Source organism: Scyliorhinus torazame, chromosome 12, assembly GCF_047496885.1.
Source record: "Scyliorhinus torazame isolate Kashiwa2021f chromosome 12, sScyTor2.1, whole genome shotgun sequence".
NCBI lineage: Eukaryota > Metazoa > Chordata > Chondrichthyes > Carcharhiniformes > Scyliorhinidae > Scyliorhinus > Scyliorhinus torazame.
In genome coordinates, this window is record NC_092718.1 from 217,353,588 (window position 1) to 217,378,437 (window position 24,850).

At 44.4% G+C, this 24,850-nt stretch overlaps 1 protein-coding gene across 5 annotated transcripts in view; it reads right to left on the bottom strand.

The window, feature by feature from the left end:
• bcas3 (BCAS3 microtubule associated cell migration factor) overlaps window positions 1-24,850 on the bottom strand; it is a 1,250,799-nt gene that overhangs the window by 632,605 nt on the left and 593,344 nt on the right. For all 5 annotated transcript variants that reach the window (XM_072469937.1, XM_072469940.1, XM_072469936.1 and 2 more), the window contains exon 16: window positions 15,721-15,871. In XM_072469937.1, coding sequence (XP_072326038.1) covers window positions 15,721-15,871 — 151 coding nt within the window. The remainder of the gene's footprint in view (window positions 1-15,720; window positions 15,872-24,850) is intronic.

A 24,850-nucleotide genomic window follows, 5' to 3' on the forward strand; every position in this document is an offset into this window, starting at 1 on the left:
AAAAGTACATAAAAGGTAGCTTTTCATCCTTGGACATCTGGTGTTGTATATATGTTTCCATATGCACTGTAAACTGGTCACGCTGTAAGCCTGTCACAGGAGAGTTAGTATATGAGAGCAGTGCAAGCTGTGTTGCTGATAGAGGAGTTAATGTTTGAAGAGTGCAGCAGGCTGTTTTGATGATGGAGAAGCTGGTGCTTGTTTATCTTGTGTCTCTAATGAGTGCAGCAATTGTATAAATCGAGTTGGCCTCCTGTATACAAGTGTGATGTATATGGGTCACATTGTTGTATCATATGCACAGCAAAACTGAGAATATTTGGTTGTTTGACACATTACCACTTTCATCTTCCATGTTTAATCAATTTGCCACATCCTCATTCCAAACAAGGTGTCAGGACATTTCTCTGACTGGCACCAGTGATCTTTGTCCAACTTGTAGTGAGACCAGTTAGCTCTTCTCTCCTCATTTTACTTCCCACATTTTCCCCCTAACCAAAAGCAATCCCCCAAATATTGTCTTCTGTTTACTGAGGGGAGGGGAAGCGGAGGTCCAACTGGTACAAACAGATTTCGAATGGCAGAATATTAACTGTGACACTGGCAGGTCAAGTAAACCCTTTGGCATTTTTACATTGAAATTACTGTTTAGCAATTTTATTGGACTCTTATAAAGAGAATGACTCAACATTATAGCCTAGTTTAAAAAAAGGAACACATCAAGGTATCTTGGAGGGGATCTGCTGATTTCTGTGATATTGCAGAGTTGGAATCTTTAACGTGTTAATTTTGAAGACAACAGTGCAGAGCTTATTATCCTGGCCACTGAAGAGTCTCTCTGAAGTATTTTATCTAATCTGCAGGCTCAGAAGATTACACCAAAACACTTGTTTAAAGGCTGTCCCTTAGTTTGTTCTGCTTGAGTGCAGCTTCTCCACAAAATTGCTACAAGAATGCTGCTCCATTGGGTCCTTGTAAGAAGTCTAAATTGTTTCCTCAAAAGGGTAATTCCTAATTCACTGTGAAATCAAAGTTAAAAGCGTCATGAATAAAAACAAAATAATTTCAAAATAATTTCTTGTGAATTTGCCCATTTCTCTGTGGAAAATGTGATCTTCTCCAAAGTGCTGCGGTTTTACACAAATAATCCAGTTCTGTAGAAGGATCATACAGATTGAAAAGTTAATTTGGTTTCTCTCCCCACAGATGCAGCCAGATCTGCTACGTTTAGCCAGCACTTCCTGTTTTATTACTCAAAAATGTCACATCAGCTATCAGAGTAACTGAGTTTGTTCAAAGTAATTTCTTATGAATTGTCACATTTCTCAGTGGAAAGTATGATTTTCTCCTAAGTACTGCATTTTTATGCAAAGAATCCTGAAGGCATTAACACCTGTTGCAAAAACATGAACTCACCCGGTCATTATATATTGTGATGAATTTTGCAAGTCTTGCTACCAAGTGCATAGATAGAGAAACTGTGTGAGCTTTGAGACTACATCCTGTGACTGAGAGGCAGGAGAATAATAAACTGTTAAAATTCACTGTGCTCGTTCTCAGGAGCATGCCTATTTCAATTCCAAGAAACCAGACAACTGCTGGAGAGGATTTGGCGATTCCTTGATGTGTGGCGCATTGTAAAACCAAGGTTGTCATTGCACCTGATATTATAAATACATTTGTGAACTCAGTATGTCTCAGAGTTGGCTTCTATATAATAGTCCCCAAGCACATGAAGTGCATGCGGAAACATAGTTTAAACTTGCATTTAGCCAGCAGCAGTATTGTCGTGCCTGCTACAGGCTTATGAACTTTCAGTCAATACTTGTAAAGTTACATAAATGTTTTAAATTCAGATATTAGTAATAAGGCTTTCTTAAAAAGGTAATCATGAAATAATGTGATTGTTAATTTGTTATTTCTGACAACTGGCAAGATCTCAAGGTTTCATCAGCATTGTGAAAGTGGAAAGTTTTGAGATGCATTAGTGTACATTATACACCTGATAAAGTGCTACCTTACATTGTATAATAAGGAGATCCAGATCTAATGGTGTTAAATGGCCCCACAGCTTTGATCTTTTCCTTGAAGTTCGACTCACCCATCTGTTTGGCTGTTCAAAGTTTTGACAGGTGACTGAGGGTGCAATCTACCGGTCGAATCCCACCGGAACTGGGGTGGGACGTGGCTGGTAGATCCCGGGAGGGGATTCCCATGGGACTCCCGACGGCCATTACGCATCACGAGATCTCACGAGACATCACAATCTAATGGCCACTCGGCACCTATCCGCCTCACCGGGGAGACCCCAGTTGCGCGCTGTTCAGTACTGGTCCCCAAAAACTGGGACCAGGCTGAATGGTACCCGAGGGGTCTCCCAGGCGTCGGAGGCCCCCAAATGGTCAGCCTCTAGACAGGTTGGCACCCAGGCACTGCTGGTGCCACCTGAGCACCTTGGCACTGCCTGTCTGGCATCCTAGTAATGCCAACCGAGTGCCAGCCTCACACTGCCAGGGTGCCCAGGTGGTGGTGCCAGGGGTTTTGCCAGGGTGCCATGCTGGCATTGCCAGGCTGGCATTTTGCCCATGCCGGGATTGGGACGGGGGGTGCCCTGTCATGTGAGGTGGAGTGCAGGGGGCCCGATGACCCCCTTAGGGGCTTTTCACAGTAACTTCATTGAAGCCTACTCGTGACAATAAGCGATTTTCATTCATTCATTCATTATCGGTGAGTTGCGGCATTGGAGGGGTACAGGGGCTGCATTGGGGAGTCGAACGGGACACCATTTTCTCTTCTAGGAAATTACCCTGAGTGCGGCCTTAGGGATGTGAGAGCATTGCCTGCCGGAACACTAAAAACAAACAGAATGCCATTAGATAGCGGGGTCATTCCTGGATCTTAACTACCCGCTAATCCTGCCCAGAATGGACTCTTTTGTTTCGTTATTTTGCACCCATAGTTCTGACTGTATTCAAAACATTTAATAGAACCTGCTCTGGACTGTTTGTTGGCACAGTTGTTCAGTGAACTCTCACTGTGCATGTTTTGTTTGTTTCCAAACACATTAATAGTTTCTGCTCAACAAGGGATTTTACACAGTTGTGCAGTAGAATCTCATTATGAACACTTGGCTGACTTCCAAACCAGTAATGGACTGCTCTGCAGTGGTTGATGACACATCTGTCAAGGGGGATGTAAGTAAGTACATTTTGACAAATTTATAAGTTTTCAAGAAGATAGTGGTAGATATTCAAGTAATGGTTCTTTATTAGGACAGATCCATTACGTTTTATAATGACATCCAAATGTAATTATGGAGCTCACGAGTTCTGTCTATCATGGCTACTGGGTGAATGGGTTGGGGTGGGGCGAGAGGTGGGGGAATGGGGGTAGTGGGTGAGTGCTCAGGGGCTTCTCATTTATCTCTGAAAATTGGCTGATATCTCAGTGAACAGAGTTGCCTTTTAAACTGGTAACCTTGGCAATGGCCCACCTCCACTTCTAGGCTTGACTCCAACTTGTCCCTGCCTTCCCACCATGAAGGTAGCATTGGTGGGCACTATCAAGTCAGACGCAGGATCGTAAAGTTGGGAAATCTCCTGACTCCAAGATGGAAATCTGGCCTGTTGTGTCTGAATGGTGGGGCAGGTTCAAAGGGCTGTATGGTCCACTCTTGCTCCCACTTCTTGTGTTTTAATGTATTAAAATTGGACTAAGGCAATGATTTTTTATTCAAAACTAAGATTCATAATCAAATAGTCACCCCTTAAAATGAACAGTTTGCATTCTAACCTAAAAGTCACCCTCAAGTGATTCTTAGTCAGGACTCTAATCTTGGGTTCACTTGACAATTATAAACTGTTCAAGCTTTACTATTGTAGTTTATGACGTTAGCTAAAACGCTCAATTCAATTCCTATCCTGTAATAACCCCAGGGTATCCATTATTTCCTATTTAATTAAAAGGTAACAATTAACTTTCAAACCCAGTAGTGAGGAGGTTGAACCATTAAGCTCAACCAAGCTTCGCATCTGCTTGGCGCTTGTCATAAGTTTTATTAGTGAGTGGGCAAAGCACGTGATCAGACCAGATAAGGGCATTAATAGAGTCTCACTGCTTTAGATTAATTTGCATTGTTTTCTCCTTCAACAACCTGACAGAAACTTCTGTAAATGGTGTCTATTTCTTACTATCTGAAATATGAGTCCTTTCATGGTGCCCTGAATTAATCATTATCCAATGATATTTCCACTGAGGTAGTAACAATGGCACTGCCATGACAGATAAATAATTTGCCATTAATTAACAGCGAATGGGTACAGTAATCTGGTGGTTATATTGTTACACTAGAAATCCAGAGGCCTGGACAAATGATCTGGACGCGTGAGTTCAATTCCTATCCTGGTAGCTGAGGAATTTAAATTTAGTTAATTAAATAAAAACCTGGAAGAATATGAAAGCTGGTGACAGTGAATCTACCGGATTGTGATAAAAGTCCTTCTCGTTCACTAATGCCCTTTAGAAAAGCAAATCTGCCGTCCTTACCTAATCTGGACAATATGTGACTCCAGACCCACAGCAATGTCACGGCCTATTTTGTTCTCTGAACTGACTGAACAAGCCACTCAGTTGTATAGAGATGAGCAATAAATGCTGGTCTTGTCAGCGACGCCACATCCTCTGATTGATTGAAATAAAAACTTCAGCCAGATATCCATCCCATCTGCCCACTTCAGTCCTCACACTTGTGGCATACATTGGCAATTTTTTCGGCCATACTAACAGGTGATTTGGTTGATATTTAAATGTTTCTTTCCTCAATATAAATTTCTTCTACTTCATTATATTGATTTGTTCATCGGTAAATATATTAACATGTATCAGAATATTTATTTCAGATATAAAGACCCATGGATTCTGTTGCGACATGAGAAAAAGTATTCTTCAATCTGAAATAAATTATTGTCTTGCAATTTTGATTATGAACAAGAGAAAGCCCAAATGATAGTTCAAATCTGAGTAATTTACCACAAGAAGCTTTTAAAATTCACTTCCCAGCTCGTTTTCAAATCATTTAGAAAAACACAGACGCATGGATTCTGTTGCAACATGAGAAAAAGTATTCTTCACTTTGCAAACGATTTGAAAACGAGCTGGAAAGTGAATTTTAAGAGCTTCTTAGGGCAAATTTTCGGATTTAAACTATCATTTGGGCTTTCTCTTGTTCATAATCAAAATTGCAAAACAATAATTTATTTAATGACTCACTGATTAAATTACGCAAGCTATTTCACACCACCAAACCCCACAGTACTATCAAACTACCAAAACTTCCCTTCTCAATCGCTTTCAAACCCAAAGCTCTAATTCATCATCCAGGCTCCCAAACTCGATGACTTATCTCCATTGGTACCTAATATCAGGATCTTTCACTTCACAGTGCTCCAAAATTGCAATATGTCCCTCTCTACTTTGCTACTGAACACAGAATCTTCTCCCTTTTCCCTGAACTACCGTAACACCCAACTCATTGGAAGTAATGCAACAAAAGGTATTATAATACTAATACTCTTTATTGTCACAAGCAGGCTTACATTAACACTGCAATGAAGTTACTGTGAAAAGCCCATAGTCGCCACGTTCCGGCTCCAGTTCGGGTACACTGAGGGAGAATTCAGCGTGTCCAAATTATCTAACAGCACGTTTTTCGGAACCTGTGGGAGGAAACCGGAGCACCCGGAGGAAACCCACGCAGACACAGGGAGAATGTGCAGACTCTGCAGACAGTGACCCAAGCCGGGAATTGAACCTGGGACCCTGGTGCCGTGAAGCAACAGTGCTAACCACTGTGCTACTGTGCTGCCGAAAATGGTGTATGAAAACATGACACTGTAAACTTTGCTACAAGTGCAGATGAATCTGCCTGAAACTGCTGACGATATTGTAATTCGCAAAGCTATCTGAGCAAACCATAAATTCTGATTGATATCCACCTATATTTACGTAACAACAATTAGACTGTGGTCTGGAAAAGACGTATTCAAATTTAGCAGAATATGTTATGCATAACATAAGAACATAAGAACTAGGAGCAGGAGTACGCCATCTGGCCCCTTGAGCCTGCTCCACCATTCAATGAGATCATGGCTGATCTTCTGTGGACACAGCTCCACTTTCTGGCCCGAACACCATAACCCTTAATCCCTTTATTCTTCCAAAAACTATCTATCTTTATCTTAAAAACATTTAATGAAGGAGCCTCTACTGCTTCACTGGGCAAGGAATTCCATAGATTCACAACCCTTTGGGTGAAGAAGTTCCTCCTAAACTCAGTCCTAAATCTACTTCCCCTTATTTTGAGGCTATGCCCCCTAGTTCTGCTTTCACCCACCAGTGGAAACAACCTGCCCGCATCTATCCTATCTATTCCCTTCATAATTTTATATGTTTCTAAAAGATCCCCCCTCATCCTTCTAAATTCCAACGAGTACAGTCCCAGTCTACTCAACCTCTCCTCGTAATCCAACCCCTTCAGCTCTGGGATTAACCTAGTGAATCTCCTCTGCACACCCTCCAGTGCCAGTACGTCCTTTCTCAAGTAAGGAGGCCAAAACTGAACACAATACTCCAGGTGTGGCCTCACTAACAACTTATACAATTGCAGCAGAACCTCCCTCGTCTTAAACTCCATCCCTCTAGCAATGAAGGACAAAATTCCATTTGCCTTCTTAATCACCTGTTGCACCTGAAAACCAACTTTTTGCGACTCATGCACTAGCACACCCAGGTCTCTCTGCACAGCAGCATGTTTTAATATTTTATCATTTAAATAATAATCCCTTTTGCTGTTATTCCTACCAAAATGGATAACCTCACATTTGTCAACATTGTATTCCATCTGCCAGACCCTAGCCCATTCACTTAGCCTATCCAAATCCCTCTGCAGACTTCCAGTATCCTCTGCACTTTTTGCTTTACCACTTATCTTAGTGTCGTCTGCAAACTTGGACACATTGCCCTTGGTCCCCAACTCCAAATCATCTATGTAAATTGTGAACAGTTGTGGGCCCAACACTGATCCCTGAGGGACACCACTAGCTACTGATTGCCAACCAGAGAAACACCCATTAATCCCCACTCTTTGCTTTCTATTAATTAACCAATCCTCTATCCATGCTACTACTTTCCCCTTAATGCCATGCATCTTTATCTTATGCAACAACCTTTTGTGTGGCACCTTGTCAAAGGCTTTCTGGAAATCCAGATATACCACATCCATTGGCTCCCCGTTATCTACCGCACTGTTAATGTCCTCAAAAAATTCCACTAAATTAGTTAGGCACGACCTGCCCTTTATGAACCCATGCTGTGTCTGTCCAATGGGACAATTTCCATCCAGATCCCTCGCTATTTCTTCCTTGATGATAGATTCCAGCATCTTCCCTATTACCGAAGTTAAGCTCACTGGCCTATAATTACCCGCTTTCTGCCTACCTCCTTTTTTAAACAGTGGTGTCCCGTTTGCTAATTTCCAATCCGCCGGGACCACCCCAGAGTCTAGTGAATTTTGGTAAATTATCACTAGTGCATTTGCAATTTCCCTAGCCATCTCTTTTAGCACTCTGGGATGCATTCCATCAGGTCCAGGAGACTTGTCTACCTTTAGCCCCATTAGCTTGCCCATCACTACCTCCTTGGTGATAACAATCCTCTCAAGGTCCTCACCTGTCATAGCCTCATTTCCATCAGTCACTGGCATGTTATTTGTGTCTTCCACTGTGAAGACCGACCCAAAAAACCTGTTCAGTTCCTCAGCCATTTCCTCATCTCCCATTATTAAATCTCCCTTCTCATCCTCTAAAGGACCAATATTTACCTTAGCCACTCTTTTTTGTTTTATGTATTTGTAGAAACTTTTACTATCTGTTTTTATATTCTGAGCACGTTTACTCTCATAATCTATCTTACTCTTCTTTATAGCTTTTTTAGTAACTTTCTGTTGCCCCCTAAAGATTTCCCAGTCCTCTAGTCTCCCACTAATCTTTGCTACTTTGTATGTTTTTTCCTTCAATTTGATACTCTCCCTTATTTCCTTAGATATCCACGGTCGATTTTCCCTCTTTTTACCGTCCTTCCTTTTTGTTGGTATAAACCTTTGCTGAGCACTGTGAAAAATCACTTGGAAGGTTCTCCACTGCTCCTCAACTGTTTCACCATAAAGTCTTTGCTCCCAGACTACCTTAGCTAGTTCTTCTCTCATCCCATTGTAATCTCCTTTGTTTAAGCACAAAACACTAGTGCTTGATTTTACCTTCTCACCCTCCATCTGTACTTTAAATTCCACCATATTGTGATCGCTCCTTCCGAGAGGATCCCTAACTATGAGATCCTGAATCAATCCTGTCTCATTTCACAGGACCAGATCTAGGACTGCTTGTTCCCTCGTAGGTTCCATTACATACTGTTCTAGGAAACTATCGCGGATACATTCTATAAACTCCTCCTCAAGGCTGCCCTGACCGACCTGGTTAAACCAATCAACATGTAGATTAAAATCCCCCATGGTAACTGCTGTTCCATTTCTACATGCATCTGTTATTTCTTTGTTTATTGCCTGCCACACCATAATTTTACTATTTGGTGGCCTATAGATTACTCCTATCAGTGACTTTTTCGCCTTACTATTCCTGATTTCCACCCAAATGGATTCAACCTTATCCTCCATAGCACCGATTTCATCCCTTACTGTTGCCCGGATGTCATCCTTAAATAACAGAGCTACACCACCTCCCTTACCATCAACTCTGTCCTTCCGAAAAGTTTGATACCCTCGGATATTTAACTCCCAGTCGTGACCATCCTTTAACATTATACATGTCTGTCCTTATGACATGTCTGTCCAATGCCGCGTGATATATTAAAGGAGTACAACTAGTTTGTTCAGTTGTGACGCTCCACACTTTGTGACAGATGCAAAACAAGCTAAAACCTGAAATTTGACAAGCATATTCCAGTCATGAAGTTCCCTGAAAAAAACAACTGTTAATAACTGAATGACTTGAGTCTCTGGTTATTTATTGAGATTTAGAATTTGTGAACTTAAAAGAAAGTCAGTTTCACTTTAGCTGACTAGTGATTGGGTGTCAACTTTGCTCTTGTGCAAAGTTCCTAAGTTAGGTGTCTTAAGGTATCTAGCATTCCACACACATCTTACCTTTCATGTTTCCTCAGCTCAAGGAGTCTGTTTAAGATATTGTCCAGTCTCCCACCACTGTTTCCTCTCCCTACTCTCGCAGTAAAACAAAGTAAGCTAATGGCAATCACAAGCCATGAAAAAGAGAAAGCTGATAGACACAGGGCTGGATTCTTTCGCCCCACCCCCTGCAGGAACGCCACGGGCGCGAGGCGGACAATGAAGACGTCCATTGACCTTGGACGGGATTCTCCGGTCGCTGGGTGGGCACAGCCGGTGAATCCCGGCCACAGTATTAAAATGTTCAAAGAAAAAAAGTGTCCGAGACTTGGTGATTTAACATTAAACTGGACATTAATTTTGGAGCAAGAAGATGAAATCACTCTGAAACTAAACTTTGAATAGGGGCTTCTAGCTAGCCAACATATTGGAACTATTTTCTTTGGGCAGGATCTTCCGGTCCTGCCTGTCGGAGGATCGGAAATTTCCACTTCAGGTCAACAGTCTTTTAAATGGATCATTAAATTATCCGCCCCGCTCACGACAATTCCCATGGCAGGCGGGATTGGAAAATTTGAAAATGAAATGAAAATGAAAATCGCTTATTGTCACGAGTAGGCTTCAATGAAGTTACTGTGAAAAGCCCCTAGTCACCACATTACGGCGCCTGTTCGGGGAGGCTGGTACGGGAATTTAACCATGCTGCTGGCCTGCCTTGGTCTGCTTTAAAAGCCAGCGATTTAGCCCAGCGAGCTAAACCAGCCACCGGATTACAATAGCTTATTGTCACAAGTAGGCTTCAATAAAGTTACTGTGAAAAGCCCCTAGTCGCCACATTCCAACGCCTGTTCGGGGAGGCCGGTACGGGAATTGAACCCGCGCTGCTGGTCTTGTTCTGCAATACAAGCCAGCTGTTTAGCCCACTATGCTAAACCAGCCCCCTTTTGTCCCTTTTGTCTCCCTCTCTGGCTTAGCTTTTTTTTACAGAAATTAGTAACTAGCTCTTACGACTATTCCAGGTTGAATCCCCAGTGTATATTTAGTTAGATGATTTCAGCTGACTTAGTAGTTAGGGCATTACAACTGGATGCTGCACTCGAAAAAAACGTAGCCGTTTTGGAGTGCTGTCCAACAATCCTTGTTGAAAGTGCATGTAGGTGGCTGGCGGGTGCACGCAGAATCATTCTTGTCTGTGACCCCTCACTATTAACGCTCAGATAGAAAAGAAATACTTTACATACCAACTTTAATGACAACAGGACCTCCCAAAGTGTGTTACAGACAATTAAGAATTTTTTGAAGAGAAGTCACTGTTGTAATATAGGAAACACTGCAGCCAATTTGTACACAGCAAGCTCCCACAAACAGCAATGAGCTAATGAGTAGATAATCTGTTTTGGTGATATTAATTAAGAGATAAATATTGGCCAGCTCACAAAGGAGAACCTCCCTACTCTTGTTCAAAAGAGTGCCATGAAATCTTTTACATCCGCCTGAGAAAGTAGACGGGGCAACCATTTAACATCTAATCTGAAAGACATTAACTCAATGTGCTGTGCTCCTTCAGTACTGGACTAAAGTGTTAGCTTAGATTTGGAGTGGAACACCCAACCACTTGACTCAGAGGAGAGAATGTTACCATTGAGTCTTTTGAACAAAATATAAACTTTCTGGGCAGTCGATTCCACTGGTGGGATAAAGCGGCCAGATTAACTGTGAATCTGCACCCACAGATACTGGTCTCCCAAAGTCCAACATAAACAAGGCAGCTTTTCTGGCAGAGGAAGGAAATGTATCTCTGTCAACATTACAATATTTGATTTTTTAAAATTACTTTATCAGAGTTACAAAGCCAGAGTGTGGACAGGGGCAAACCCCTAATCCAGCTCCTTGCGTGCTCCAAAAACCAATTCAAATTGAATCCAATTCATGGTCCCCACAAGAGAGACATACCAGATCCAGGCATTATACCTGACCTCACGCTCATCTTAGCCAAAAGGCCAAGAGGTGATCACAACTATTTGATGACCAATCACCATCCATTCAGGTTGAAAAATAATCCAATAGAGCAAGTAAAATTTAGCAACAAAAATATCAACTAATACAGAGAGTAAGGATAAACTAAAATATATACTTTTAAATAACTGCATCACTTCAGTGATTAAGATATCAAGCTGTTCAGGCATTCCCTATCAGTGTGACTAATCTCGGATTAGGAGGTTAAGCAGCTGGACCCACAAAGTGTGTTGATCCCTCAGAGCACTGCCTTAAAGCTACTGACCACGCAGGTGTAATTACATCTGTTTTATACACCTGGGACCAAGTGTTTATGCATCTGCTGAGGACACGCTCCATATTCTTTGCCTCAAGGCCTCCCAACCATTAGTACTGAAGCATTTGTTCCATACCCAGTGCATCGTACACAACAGTTAGCCAGATGGTCATTGTCCGTGACAACAATTATACGCAGAACTGTAAATGCTCTCATTAGCATTCAAGTTGTGAGATTGCGATTTATACATGAAATAGGACTACATTGATGAAGAAAATAGGATAGTTTTACTTTCTTTAATATTGTCAGCTTTTTTGCAAAAGTTAGCTACTATGCTAGCTTCCCTTGCCACCACCACAGATTGGGATTGTCAAGATTATTTTCAAATGATGCGTACGGATATTCACCAATTGCTGCTGCTCCTAATTCGGTGTATTTTGCACATTTGGACATAATTTCTTCCCCGAAACCACTTTTAAAAATAAACAAAAACAGTAGCGCCAACACTGACATTGTGGTCCTCCACTGGCAAATGGCTGCCAATTGGATACTTGCCTGTGGTTTATTACTCTGTTGTTTAACAATCAACCATTTGCAAATCCATTTTAAGATACTTCCATCTATCCCATGGACTGGATCTTGGACCTATTATGGTGAATGCCATCATATGTCGTTCAGAACTGCTACTAGATAAGTCACAGGAAGCAGACTTCTGTTTGGCAGGGGCATAAAACTTGGGTTTTATGTTTCCAAAGATCGGCTGCCTAGTTAGAGGTCTGTTTCTTCATTATCTGCTAGCTCATGAAAGAAATCCAATAAATTACTAAATAAATGAACTCTTACTCCTATAGCTACGCAGAACCTCATGAGGCTCCCTCATATTATATCCTTCATACTACTTTCAAACACTTTTCCAATCGTGGAAGTAAGGCACAGAGGTCAAGAATTTGATCCATCACCCTTTTTGCAAAAATGGGAATTACATTTGCCTTTTCGGAATTCTCTGAGAGGAAATCACTATCCCAATAAAATGGACCAAATATAAACCTAGGTCACAGTTTGATTGTATAATTCAGCCTGATGTTCTGAGTCTTAGAAATACTGCAAATTATCCTTTTTTGCATTTCTTGTGCCATTTAATTTCTTTTGCAATAAAGAGTGGTTGAACACAATGGTGGTAAGCCCATGAAGCTGACTTCTCACCACCCTTTTCAGACCAAGTCGTGAAGTGACAACGTCAAAAACAGCTCTCAGCACCTCTCCATAAACATCACTCTCTTCCCTCCTCTCCTCCCCTGCCTCTGCCTCTCGTAAACATCTCTCTCTCATTCTTGCTACCTACATCTTTCTCTTTACATCTCTCTGCACATCTCTCTTTATCTTTCTCTGTCTCTCCGCCTCTGCCCCTCTTCCTCTCGGTCCATCCTTACCCAAAATGGCTTCTCGAGACCCCCTTTTATACCTACAAAATTGAAAGCCCACCGTAGCCAATTGTTGGAAAATAGTCAATTGGTCTATAACTCGTCAATAATGAAATAAGAATGAACCCATTGGAGTTTAGCTAATTATGCTCGTTGCCAGTTTTAAGACAATGCTTCTACTCAAACTATATCTCTTGGCCGAGACCCTCCACTGCCCACCGCTGGTAGCGGAGTTCCCGATGCAGCGCAGCATCTCGCGTTGGGCAAAATGCGGGATTGCGACCAGAGTTGCAGTGGTTCCCCGCTGCCTGTGCATCGAGGTACACAACCCGTGCCGATCGGAGAATGAAAATGGGTCATTTCAAGCCATTTGCATCTGATTAATAGGCTGGACATGCGATTCTCCACACTCCCGTGGTGCTCCACACTCTGGGCTGGGATTCACATGTGCATAAATTGGTGCAACAGTTGTCAGCGTGGCCATGATGCTGTGGAGCTCAAGGTGGGTCAAGGGGGTAAGTATTTAACCTAGGTACCCCCAAAGTCCATTGGTGGACCCTGCTCCCCCATACAGCGCAAGTCCTGCCCACTCCATCACCCGTATCAGGCGCTCCATCAGAACCCCCACCAGAGACCCCCATCAGATCTCCACCAGAGAACTTCATATCAGAGACTCCCAATGTCACAGACCCAAAATGTCAGATATCCCCCATATCAGAGACCCATCCATCATAGACTCCTCCTTCAGAGACTCCTCCCATATCAGAAACCCCTCATATCAGAGATCTCCACCCCCCATTGGTGTAGAAAGCAGCAGCTATTACTTCATAGAAAGTAAAACCACAACTCAAGGCTTTAAACACCCATCAGATCCTTTGATCTGCAAGCCTTCTATTCACTTTCAAAGAGAAATAGCTTTCAGTGAAATGTAATTGACAGGTTAATAGCTTTCAGACAGCCAGGTGTCTGGATTGTTTATTTTCATTTCCCTTCAGCTTGAATGCATCTCAAGTATCCTGCTACAAACCTATCCATAATGTTTATAAACATCTAGGAGTGTAGTGCTTTGACGTCCTCTTTTTCTCAGCAGAAAGCACAACTTCCTTTGATGTAGTCAGAGAGCTGTCAATCATGGACATCAGGCTGTCTGGAAGCTATTGCCCTGTCAATTACAGCCTACTAAAAGCTATTTATCTTTGAAAGTGAATCTAGATCACTGGTATTCCTTTTTCAGGCTCCTTTTCCAGGCCTTCTCTTCCGTTGGGTGTCCTTGAAGAATTGTGTCCCTTCAGTAGGAGATTCAACAGGTCTCTTCCAAGCAAGGGCCTCCCAGATGTTAATGTTGCATTTCTTCAGGTAAGCCTTCAGGGTGTCTTTGAAGTGCTTCCTTTGTCCCCCTCCCGTTTAGAAGCCTTCCTTGGGCTGGGTAAAGACGATTTTCTTTCGAAGTCGGGTCTCTGATATCTTAAGCACGTGGCTGGCCTATTGGAGTTGGGTTTGGATGACCGGGGCCTCATTGCTGGTGCTCTTGGCTCCTTCAAGGACACTGATGTTAGTATGTTAGTCCTCCCAGGTGATGCGGAGAATCCATCTCAGACAATGTTGACGGTATCTCTCCAGCGCCATGAGATTTGTACATAGTCCAAGTTTTTGAGCCATGTAGAAGAGTTGGGAGGACGATTGCCATGTACAAAAGGATCCTGGTGCAAGCACAGATGCCATGGTCGTCAAACACTCTTGTCTTGTCCTTCGGCATACAGAGAAGGTGCTTGCGGTATCGATACAATGTTATATCTACACTGATAATACCACTACACCACTGCCTCCCCGAATTTGCTTTAATATTACTGTGTTTTGCCATGACCATCTATTCTCTCCTTCCTCCACATCGTACACCCGGACAATTATCTGTAAATGTACAACAAATCCAGTGCAATAATGCCACCTGTGCCACCACAATGTTTGGAAATCCATGGAAACGACAAGTTTCACCCAGCAGTCTACCAGGCCACCTCACCGCACAAAATCAATTGCATCAACACTCACTTTGCCAAGTGAAGAAAATGAAGACATGTTCAGCTGTTGCCCTTTTGTCGGAACTGAGTTCTGATGAAAGGTCTATGGCTAAAATTCTAACCCATCCTTTCTTTCTCTTACCAGGTGCTGACCAAGCTATCGTGCAATTCAGGTTTTATTTTGCATTATTCGACAAACCTATGGTGGCAGGGATAAAGAGAGATCAAATGGGAGCACGAGGATGTACGTGACAGGAAAATACCACTGGGATCAATGGAGATGCTTTCAAAGTTTAAAACAAGACAGAGCACGTTAGTTTTCAACCTCTACACCTATAATCGACCAAGCTGCCTTTTGACACCATTCACCTCCCCGGCAGTCTACTCCGTACACTATGTTTTACTCCCAGCATGTTTTTTCTTTAAACTGCCACATGTTATACTGATGATGCGTTTACCACTGCTCCAAATTAATTGAACCCTGCCGTTCCTTTTAAGTAGCCGGCATATTCTGCACATCATCCATTCTCAACATTCTTGTTATTAATTTCTGGGCCTCCCTTAAGGTGCCACCTGCACTTATTCCACCTGTTTAAATTATCAGGGCAACAACACCACAGGGACAGATGCAGTGCATAGTCGGGTCTAGTAAAGTTTATTTTGGTGGAAAACACATTAAAGATGACCTTGCCATTTACTCAATTTGCGTGTGGATACGCTGAGCAAGGGTGAGCAGTGCTGATACATATGTTTTATGTTAATCTGTTTGGTTCTTGTGTTATTAAAATCCTACTGGAAACTCAAGTCAAAATCCATTACCCTGTACGCTTTGTGATGGTTCCCAGTGTCATGGGCTGTTTGATCTGCGCCAGGGGCAACACGATCGTCAGGGTTGGGATTGGCGAGAGACGTGGATTTCCTAGATTGTTGTTTGTGAAACTGTTGTAACTGTCCTGGCTGCTCAGTTTGCCTGCAAAAGAGAGAGGACAAAAATAAGAATTATTGCCCATGAATTACCAAGATACCAAGAAATGAAGCTATCTCCTGAACAATGGACTGCTGATGCAGCTCCTCTTTAATATTAAATGTAATATTTATTTCAGATGGGATGCTTAACCCCTTCGGCACACTAAATCACCACTCCATGTGGTTCAAATCCTCTTTTTTTATAAAAACCATATGCTGGAAATATTCGGCAGGTCAGATCGCGTTTGTGGAGAGAGAGGTAATGCTCAATGGCCTATCTGCAGAGAAACTTCTAACAGAGGGTCGTCGACCTAAAATGTTAACTCTGATTTTTCCTTCACAGATCGTGCCTGACCTGCTGGATATTTCCAGCTTTCTCTATTTTTATTTCAGATTTCCAGAATCTGCAGTACTTTTGCTTTAGTATGTGTTTATATTGGTATTTACCCAGAAGATTTAAAATGATGTCCATGGTGTTTTTACTGCTATCCAGCAGGATTGTATTAAATGTATTCTAGGTAGCATTTTGGAGTTTGTGTTTATTAATACCTGAAGTGGGTCCACTAGTAATAATTAAAGTATTAGTCCAATGCCTGCAATGCTCCAATTTAAAAGTTCTAAAATTAAGCTTCACATACATCTATCGAAGGTCAAACCTGGGGGTGTTATTGCCTAAAGCCACGTGGGGAGAACAAGGTCCACATACTCTTTGGAAGGAAACTATTCACATGGTAGTAACAGTCACACACATATTACATTTTTGTAAAAGCAACGTCATTGATCTGCATATGAACACTACGCATTTTCATTGTGGCTGTGTCAATCACATCACTTTAGAGCAATGCAGCATAAAAGGATTCAGATCCTAAATGGGCAAGTTCATGGCACACAGTGGACGAGCTGTGCAAAAGCAAAACAAAGCAAAGACCATTCAATCTTTGAATTCCTTCTTGTTTATGGGCGTCATTGCCGAGGAAAGGATTTATCACCTATCTCTAATTGCCTCCTTCTTGAACCACTGCAGTCTATGTGGTGAAGGTACACCCGCAGCGCTGTTGAGTATAAAGTTCCAAAATTTAAACCCATCATTGGTGAAGGAAGGTCGATATATGTCTAAGGCGGGGTGGTGCGTGAACGGGTGGGGATTCATAGGAGATAATGTGACTATGCACCCGTAACCCTTGTTCTACATAGTGAAGGTCAATGGTTTGGGGTGTGCTGTCAAAATCTTCAGTGAGTTGCTGCAGCCATGGTGGAGAAAGTGGAACAGACAGGTTTTTATTTTGTTGTGTGCTGACATACCCAATTGAAAGTATTTCAGGACAACGGAATGTGTTTTGCAACGCATGTAAAACCACAAATGTAACCCCACTATTTAAGAAAGGAGGAAGAAAGAAAATGGGGAACTTCACCTGACATCAGCAGCAGGGAAAATACTAGAATCTGTAATAAGGAACGTGATAACAGAACACTTAGAAAATAATGGTAGTGTTGGGCAGAGTCAACGTGGATTTATGAAAGGAACCATGTTTAACAAGCCGATTGGAATATTTTGAGGATGTAACTCGCAGAATAGATAAGGGGGAGCCAGTGGATGTGGTATATTTAAATTTTTAGAAAGCTTTTGATAATGTCCCATACAAGAAATTAGTAAACAAAATTAGAGCATATGGGATTGGGGGGTTGTGGTGGTGCAGGGGATATACTGGCATAGATTGAGAGCTGGTTAACAGACAAAAAAGAGTTGGAATAAATGGGTCATTTTCAGGTTGGCAGGTCATGGCTAATGAAGTACCACAAGGATCTATGTTTAATAAGAACACGGGGAGTCCACACTGAGTTAAATAAGAAACAACTTTTTATTTACACAAACAATATGTACACTACCCGGCAGATTACCAGGTTCCTATTCTGGTTGGTGCCTTACTGGCCGACCTTTAATACATTGACTACCTGAGATACCCCGCCTTTAGCGGGGGAGCTCATAATCTGGATGGAGCATTCCTACCCCCGAAGTCCTTTGCGGACTTCCCACCCAAGATCGAGGATGAAGACTTCTCCTGTTTGGCAACCTCATCCAATCAGCACTCGCCAGCTTAAAAATTGCAGCTGGGCAGGAAAAGGCCCTTAAGTGGCTAATGGTCTTAATAGGGCATGGCTTTCCATCTGAGGTCCTGCCCGCCCCACCGTAAAACTGCGCCTGGGAGTCCTGTCCATGCAATCCTGGCCAGAGAGCATTTCTTAAGTGGTGAGAGGCTGAAAAGTGTTGAATTTCAAAAGGAGTTGGGTGTCCTTGGTCATGAGTCACTGAAAACTAACATGCAGATACAGCAAGCAATTAGGAAGGCAAAGGTATGTTGGCCTTTATTACAAGAGGATTTGAGAATAGGAGGAAAGGTGTCTTACTGCAATTATATAGTCTCTTAGTGAGACCACACCTGGTGTATTATGTGCAGTTTTGGTCTCCTTACCTTTCATAGAATTTACAGTGCAGAAGGAGGCCATTCGGCCCATCGAGTCTGCACCGGCTCTTGGAAAGAGCACCCTACCCAAGGTCAACACCGCCACCCTATCCCCATAACCCAGTAACCCCACCCAACACTAAGGGCAATTTTGGACACTAAGGGCAATTTATCATGGCCAATCCACCTAACCTGCACATCTTTGGACTGTGGGAGGAAACCGGAGCACCCGGAGGAAACTCACGCACACACGGGATGTGCAGACTCCGCACAGACAGTGACCCAAGCCGGAATCGAACCTGGGACCCTGGAGCTGTGAAGCAATTGTGCTAACCACAAGGCTACCGTGCTGCTTAGGAAAGATATACTTGCCATAGAGAGAGTGCAACAAAGGTTCACCAAATTAATTCCTAGGATGGAGGGATTGTGCTATGAGGAGAGATTAATAGACAAGGCCTTTATTCTCTGGAGTTTAGAAGAATGAGAGGTGATTTCATTCAAACATGCACAATTCTTAGTGTTTGACAGGGTAGGTGGAGGAGGATGTTCCCCCTGACTGGGGGTCTAGAACCAGGGGACACAGTCTCAGAATGAATGTTTCTTCACTCTTGAGGGTGACGAATCTTTGGAATTTTCTACACCCAGCCACGGGGAGGCTCAGTCGCTGAGTAACTTCAAGGCTGAGAACGAAAGATATCTACACATTAAAAACATCAACAGATTCGGGGGATAATGCAGACTAATGCAGGAAAAAGGCGTTGAAGTAGACAATCTCGTTGAATAGTGGAGCGAGCTCAAAGGGCTGAATGGCCTATTCCTGCTCCTGTTTCTTGTGCTCTTATCTCCAATGAGAGCTGTCAAATCCTTCAATGAAGGATGCAATGTTCACCTCCTTCACAATGCTGAGTGGCAGTGGTGGGTTTGGGGTAGTGGTGGGAGGGACCACGTCTTTCTGCTAAAACAAATGACCAAAGCGAACCAGCTATTAGATAACATCCTCACAAGGGTTAAATTCCCTCCAAAGTTATTTTTCTCTCAGCTTTTATGCTTTGGTTGGAAAGACAACTAATAGAAAGTGTACGACAGATGTTTAGTATCCCAGCAGCTTGCCAAGAGTTATCTTTAGCTTCTTAAGAGACTTTAAGGAAGGAAGAAGGAGCACACAACTCAAACCACAGTAACATAATACCTATTGTGTTATGATACAAAGACATGGCTTCTTCAAAGGCAAAAAGCAGCAGTGAAATTTGCAGTCACTGTCTCATGTTGTCTTACTGGGGAAGAAACTTCTGAGAACAAAGTTACAAGTCGAATGGTCTGCAGAATAAATAAATAAAGAAAACTATAAAGAAAAGATAAAATTCTCGATCCAATAATGAAACAATTTAGAATCTTGGCCATTTAACAAAAGCAGTAAGAGAGGTGGCAGGAAATTTAACACGTTCTAATGTTAAGTGTATAACTTATGTACCAAGGATGAATTGTAATCTCGGAGACGAGGGGCTGGCTGGAACATAGGGATTGGGAGCTGAAGTCGGCAATTCAGCCCTTTGAGCCTGCTCCGCCATATAATCAGATCATGGCTGATCTCTTCCTGGTCTCAAATCCACCTCCCTACCTGTTCCCCATATCCCTTTCACCCGTTTTTTTATATCAAAATATATATCTATCTCCCTCTTGAAACCATTTAATGATTCGGACTCCACCTCACTATGGGGCAGCGAGTTCCACAAATTCACCACACTCTGCGAGAAGTAGTTCCTCCTCATCTCAGTTTTAGATCTACCACCTCTCAACCTATATCTGTGACCTCTTGTCCTAGATTGCCCCACAAAGGGGAAAATTTGGTCTACATTTACTTTATCAATCCCTTTTAGCATTTTATATACCTCAATCAGTTCCCCTCTCATCCTTCTAAACTCCAGCGAGTATAAGCCCAACAGTTTAATCTCTCCTCATACGTCAACCCCATATCCCCGGAATCACTTTGGTGAACCCCCTCTGATCTGCCTCCAACGCCACCACATCCTTCCTCAAATAAGGAGACCAAAACTGGACACAATACTCCAGATGTGGTCTCACCAACATCCTTTACAATTGCAGCAATACTTCTCTACTTTTATACTCCAGTCCTTTTGCAAGGAGAATTTGAGAGGCAATTCACCAAACACATGATGGTGCTGCGGAGGGAGATGATGGCTGCAATGAAGGAGTGGGAGGAGGAGGAGATTGCCCCGGGGAAGGGAGCAAGGAGAGAAGTTGAAGGGGGTGAAGGAGGCTGTGTCGCAGTACAATGACCAGTTAACCTCGATGGGTGAGGAGCTGCGAAGGGTGGCAGAGTCTAACAAAGGGCTCAGAGCTAAGGTGGAAGACGTGGAGAACAAGTCAAGGCGCAAAATCAACGGGTCGTGGGCCTGCCTGAGGGGGTGGAGGGCCCAAAGCCGACCGAGTACTTTGTGAAGATGCTGGCCGAGCTGTTGGGGGAGGGGAAGTAACCCTCCCAACACCAGCTGGACAGGGCAGATCGTTCGCTCAGGCCGAAGCCGAAAGCAAATGAGCCACTAATGGCGGTCATACTCTGCTTCCATAAGTTTCATGTTAAGGAGAACATAAGAACTAGGAACAGGAGTAGGCCATCTGGCCCCTCGAGCCTTCTCCGCCATTTAATGAGATCATGGCTGATCTTTGTGGACTCAGCTCCACTCTCCGGCCCATACACCATATCCCCGAATCCCTTTATTCTTTAGAAAGGTATCTATCTTTTTCTTAAAAACGTTTAAAGAAGGAGCCTCAACTGCTTCACTGGGCAAGGAATTCCAGAGATTCACAACCCTTTGGGTGAAGAAGTTCCTCCTACACTCCGTCCTAAATCTACTTCCCCTTATTTTGAGGCTATGCCCCCTAGTTCTGCTTTCCAGGTCCTGAGTTGGGCAAAGCAAAGGTGAGAGGTGAAGTGGGAAGGCAATGGTATTCCAATCTACCAAGATTTGACAGTGGAACTGGCCGGTTTGGAGTGGTCTACCCTGCAAAGTAAAGGGTGACACATAACTCGAGGGATTTCTACTTTGAGAGGTGGAGGCGGCGGAGGCATTTGCGAAGGCTGAAGGATTGGGACTGAAATGAGAGATAGGACTGTGATTGGGAATTGGATTGAGGGGATGGGGACTGTGCTTTCTCATTATCTCTCTTTTTTGTTGTTTCTCATTTTGCATTGGATGGTGAGAACGTATGGATTTTGGATTGGGTTTACAGATTTGAAGAGTTAAAGGCCGACATGGTGATGCTGCAGGAGACCCATTTGAGGGTTAAGGATCAGCCGAGGTTTAGGAAGGATTGGGTGAGTCAGGTGTTTCACTCGGAGTTTGATAGTAAGGCTCGGGGCGGTAGTGGTATTGGTGGGCAAGAGGGCGAGGTTTCAGATGGAGAAGGTGGTGGTGGATCAGGGGGGCAGGTACGTGATTGTGACGGGGGCGTTGGGAGGGGAGGTTGGTGGCACTGGCGAGCATTTATGGTCCCAACTGGGATGATGCGGGATTTGTGAAGAGGGTGCCTGGTGCCATCCCGGATTTGGATGGCCATGAGCTGATTGTATCAGGACTGAAGTTGGACAGGTGCCAGCCGCGCATGCTGGCCCTGTCGGGGGGAGGGGGTGGTGCAAAGGCATTGGCTGGGCTCATGAGAGAGCTGGGAGGAGTGGACCCGTGGAGGTTCTTGCATCCGAGGGATCGGAATGTTTTGTTTTTCTCTCCGGTAAACAAGGTGTATTCGAGGACTGACTTTTTTGTGGTGGGAAAGCCGCTATTGACTGGGGTGAGGAGGTCGGCACTCAGCAATGGTGATTTTGGATCATGCTCCACATTGGATGGTTTTGGAGAAGGGGGTAGCTCAGACGCCGGGATGGAGAATGGACGTGGGGTTGTTAGCGGACCGCAGCTTCTGTGAGAAGATTGGGAAGGTGATCGACGAGTATGTGGGGTTTAATTGCACGGGGAGGTCTCGCAGTCGGTGGTCTGGGAGGCTCTGAAGGCGGTAGTGAGGGGAGAGATGATCTCGTTCAAGGCTAAGGTGGATAGGGAGGAGAGGGAGGAACACCAAGGACTGAGAGAGGAGATTTTGGAGGTGGATGGGAGGGCCGCGGGGAACCCGGACCCAGGTCTCCTGGCTAAGAGGAAGGAGTTGCATTCAAGATTCGACCAATTGCCCATGGGGAAAGCAGTGCGTCAGTTGAGGAGGACGAGGGGGCTGTCTACGAGTATGGGAAGACAGCAGGATGTATGCTGGCCGGCCTGATCCGGAGGGAGGCAGTGGTGAGGGAGATCATCCGGGTACAGGATAGGGCAGGGAAGTTGCTGGTGTTTCCGGAGCAGATTAGTAAAGTATCTGAGGAATCTTATAGGGACCTGTATAGGTCGGGGCCATCGGAGGAGGAGCAGGGATAAGGGAATTCCTGGATGGGCTGGAATATCAGAGGTTGCGAGAGGAGGATAGAGCAGGGTTGGAGGAGCCGGTGCGGGAGCAGGAGGCGATCGTGAGGATGCAGGCAGGGAAGGTGCGGGGCCCGATGGGTTCCCGGTTGAATTTTAAAAGAAATCTAAAGACAAGTTGGCGCTGTTGGTGGTGGGAATTTTGAGGATGCGATAGCTAGGGGTGTCTTGCCGCAAACGATGGGGCAAGCTTCCATCTTGTTGCTACTAAAGAAGGACAAGGAACCGGAGGAGTGTGGGTTGTATAGATCCATATCTCTGCTAAATGTAGATGCCAAAATACTGGAAAAGGTGTTGGTGGTAAGGTTAGAGCGGTGTCTCCCGAAGGTGTTTGAGGAGAGCCAGACGGGGTTTGTGAAGGGAAGGCAGTTGTTCTTGAACATGAGGAGGTTGCTGAATGTGGTCCTTTCTCCGGCGGAGGGAAGGGAGACGGAGGTGGTGGTGGCGCTGGATGCAGAGAAGGCCTTTGATCGAGTAGTGTGGGTTATTTGATGGTGGTATTGTAAAGATTTAGAATTGGGCCGAAGTTTGTGGCATGGGTGCAGTTGCTGTAAAAGGAACAGAGGGCAAGTGTGCACACTAACAGCATGAACTCAAGGTATTTCGCACTGCACTGGGGTTGAGACAGGGGTGTCCTATGTCCCCTCTCGGTTTGCATTGGCGATAGAGCCCTTGCCATAGAGTCCTTGGCCATTTGCTGAGGAGCTCGGGCTTGTGGAAGCGGATAGTGAGGGAGGTGGGGGGAGATGGGAGAGGAACATCTCTGCCAATGATCTGCTGAGGATGTTCTCAGGGTATAAATTGAATCTAGGCAAAAGCGAGTATTTTATGGTCTCCCCGCCAGGAGTGGGAGCGGGGGGGGGTGTTTGCCATTCCGCTTGGCGCAACCCACTTCAGTGAAAGTGAAAGTGCAGTGAAAATCACTTGTCACAAGTAGGCTTCAAATGAAGTTACTGTGAAAAGCCCCTAGTCGCCACATTCCGGCGCCTGTTCGGGGAGGCTGGTACGGGAATTGAACCCGTGCTGCTGGTCCGCCTTGGTCTGCTTTTAAAGCCAGCGATTTAGCCCTGTGCTAACCCAGCCCCTGGTATTTGGAGCGACAGGTGGTCCATGATTGGGCAGAGCTTCAGAAGTTTGATTTCATTCGATTGGTGGGCAGGGTAAATTTGCCGAGTTGGGACAATCTCCCTTTGTCGTTGGCTGGCCGGGTGCAGGCCGTTACAATGAATGTTTTGCCACGATTCCTGTTTTTAATTCAATGTCTGCTGGGTTTTTTTAATCAAAGTCCTTCTTCAGGTTGGTGGACACCTCGTTCATTTGGGGGGGCAGGATTAGGAGGGTGGTATTGCAGAGGGGGTGGCAGGCAGGGGGGCTGGGCCTCACAAACTTGCTGTATTATTATTGGCCGGAGAATGTGGAGAAGGTGCAGGGATGGAGCAAGGAGTGTGTGTGTGTGGGGGGCTCTGCGGGTAAAGATGAAGGTGGGTTCTTGCCGGGGGTCGGGGTTGCGGGTGCTGGCAACCGCGCCGCTCCCGATGGCCCCAGGAAAGTACTCGGTGAGTCCGGTGATGGTGGCCACATTGAAGATTTGGGGGCAGTTTAGACAGCACTTTAGGCTGGGGACCAGGTCACGGGGGATGCCGATTAGGGGGAATCATGGGTTTGAGCCAGGGAGGATGGAGGCAAGGTTTCGGGGATGTGACGAGAAGGGGATTAAGGAAATGAAGGATTTGCTCCTTCGGAGGCGATTCGCAAGCTTAGAGGAGCTGGGAGAGAAGTATAGGTTGGCACAGTGGGAAGCGTTTTGGACGTGCAGGTGTGGGACTTTGCAAGGAAGGTTTATCCCGACCTTCCCAATGGCGCTGGCCTCCTCGTTGTTTGATGCGGTGCTGTCAGTGGGGTGTCGTATCGGTGATGTGTGGGAGGATTCTGGAGGAGAATAAGGTGTCCGTGCAGACGATTAAGGCGAAGTGGGAAGAAGAGTTGGGTGTGGCGCTGGAAGAGGGACTGTGGTGTGAGGTGCTGCAGAGGGCGAAT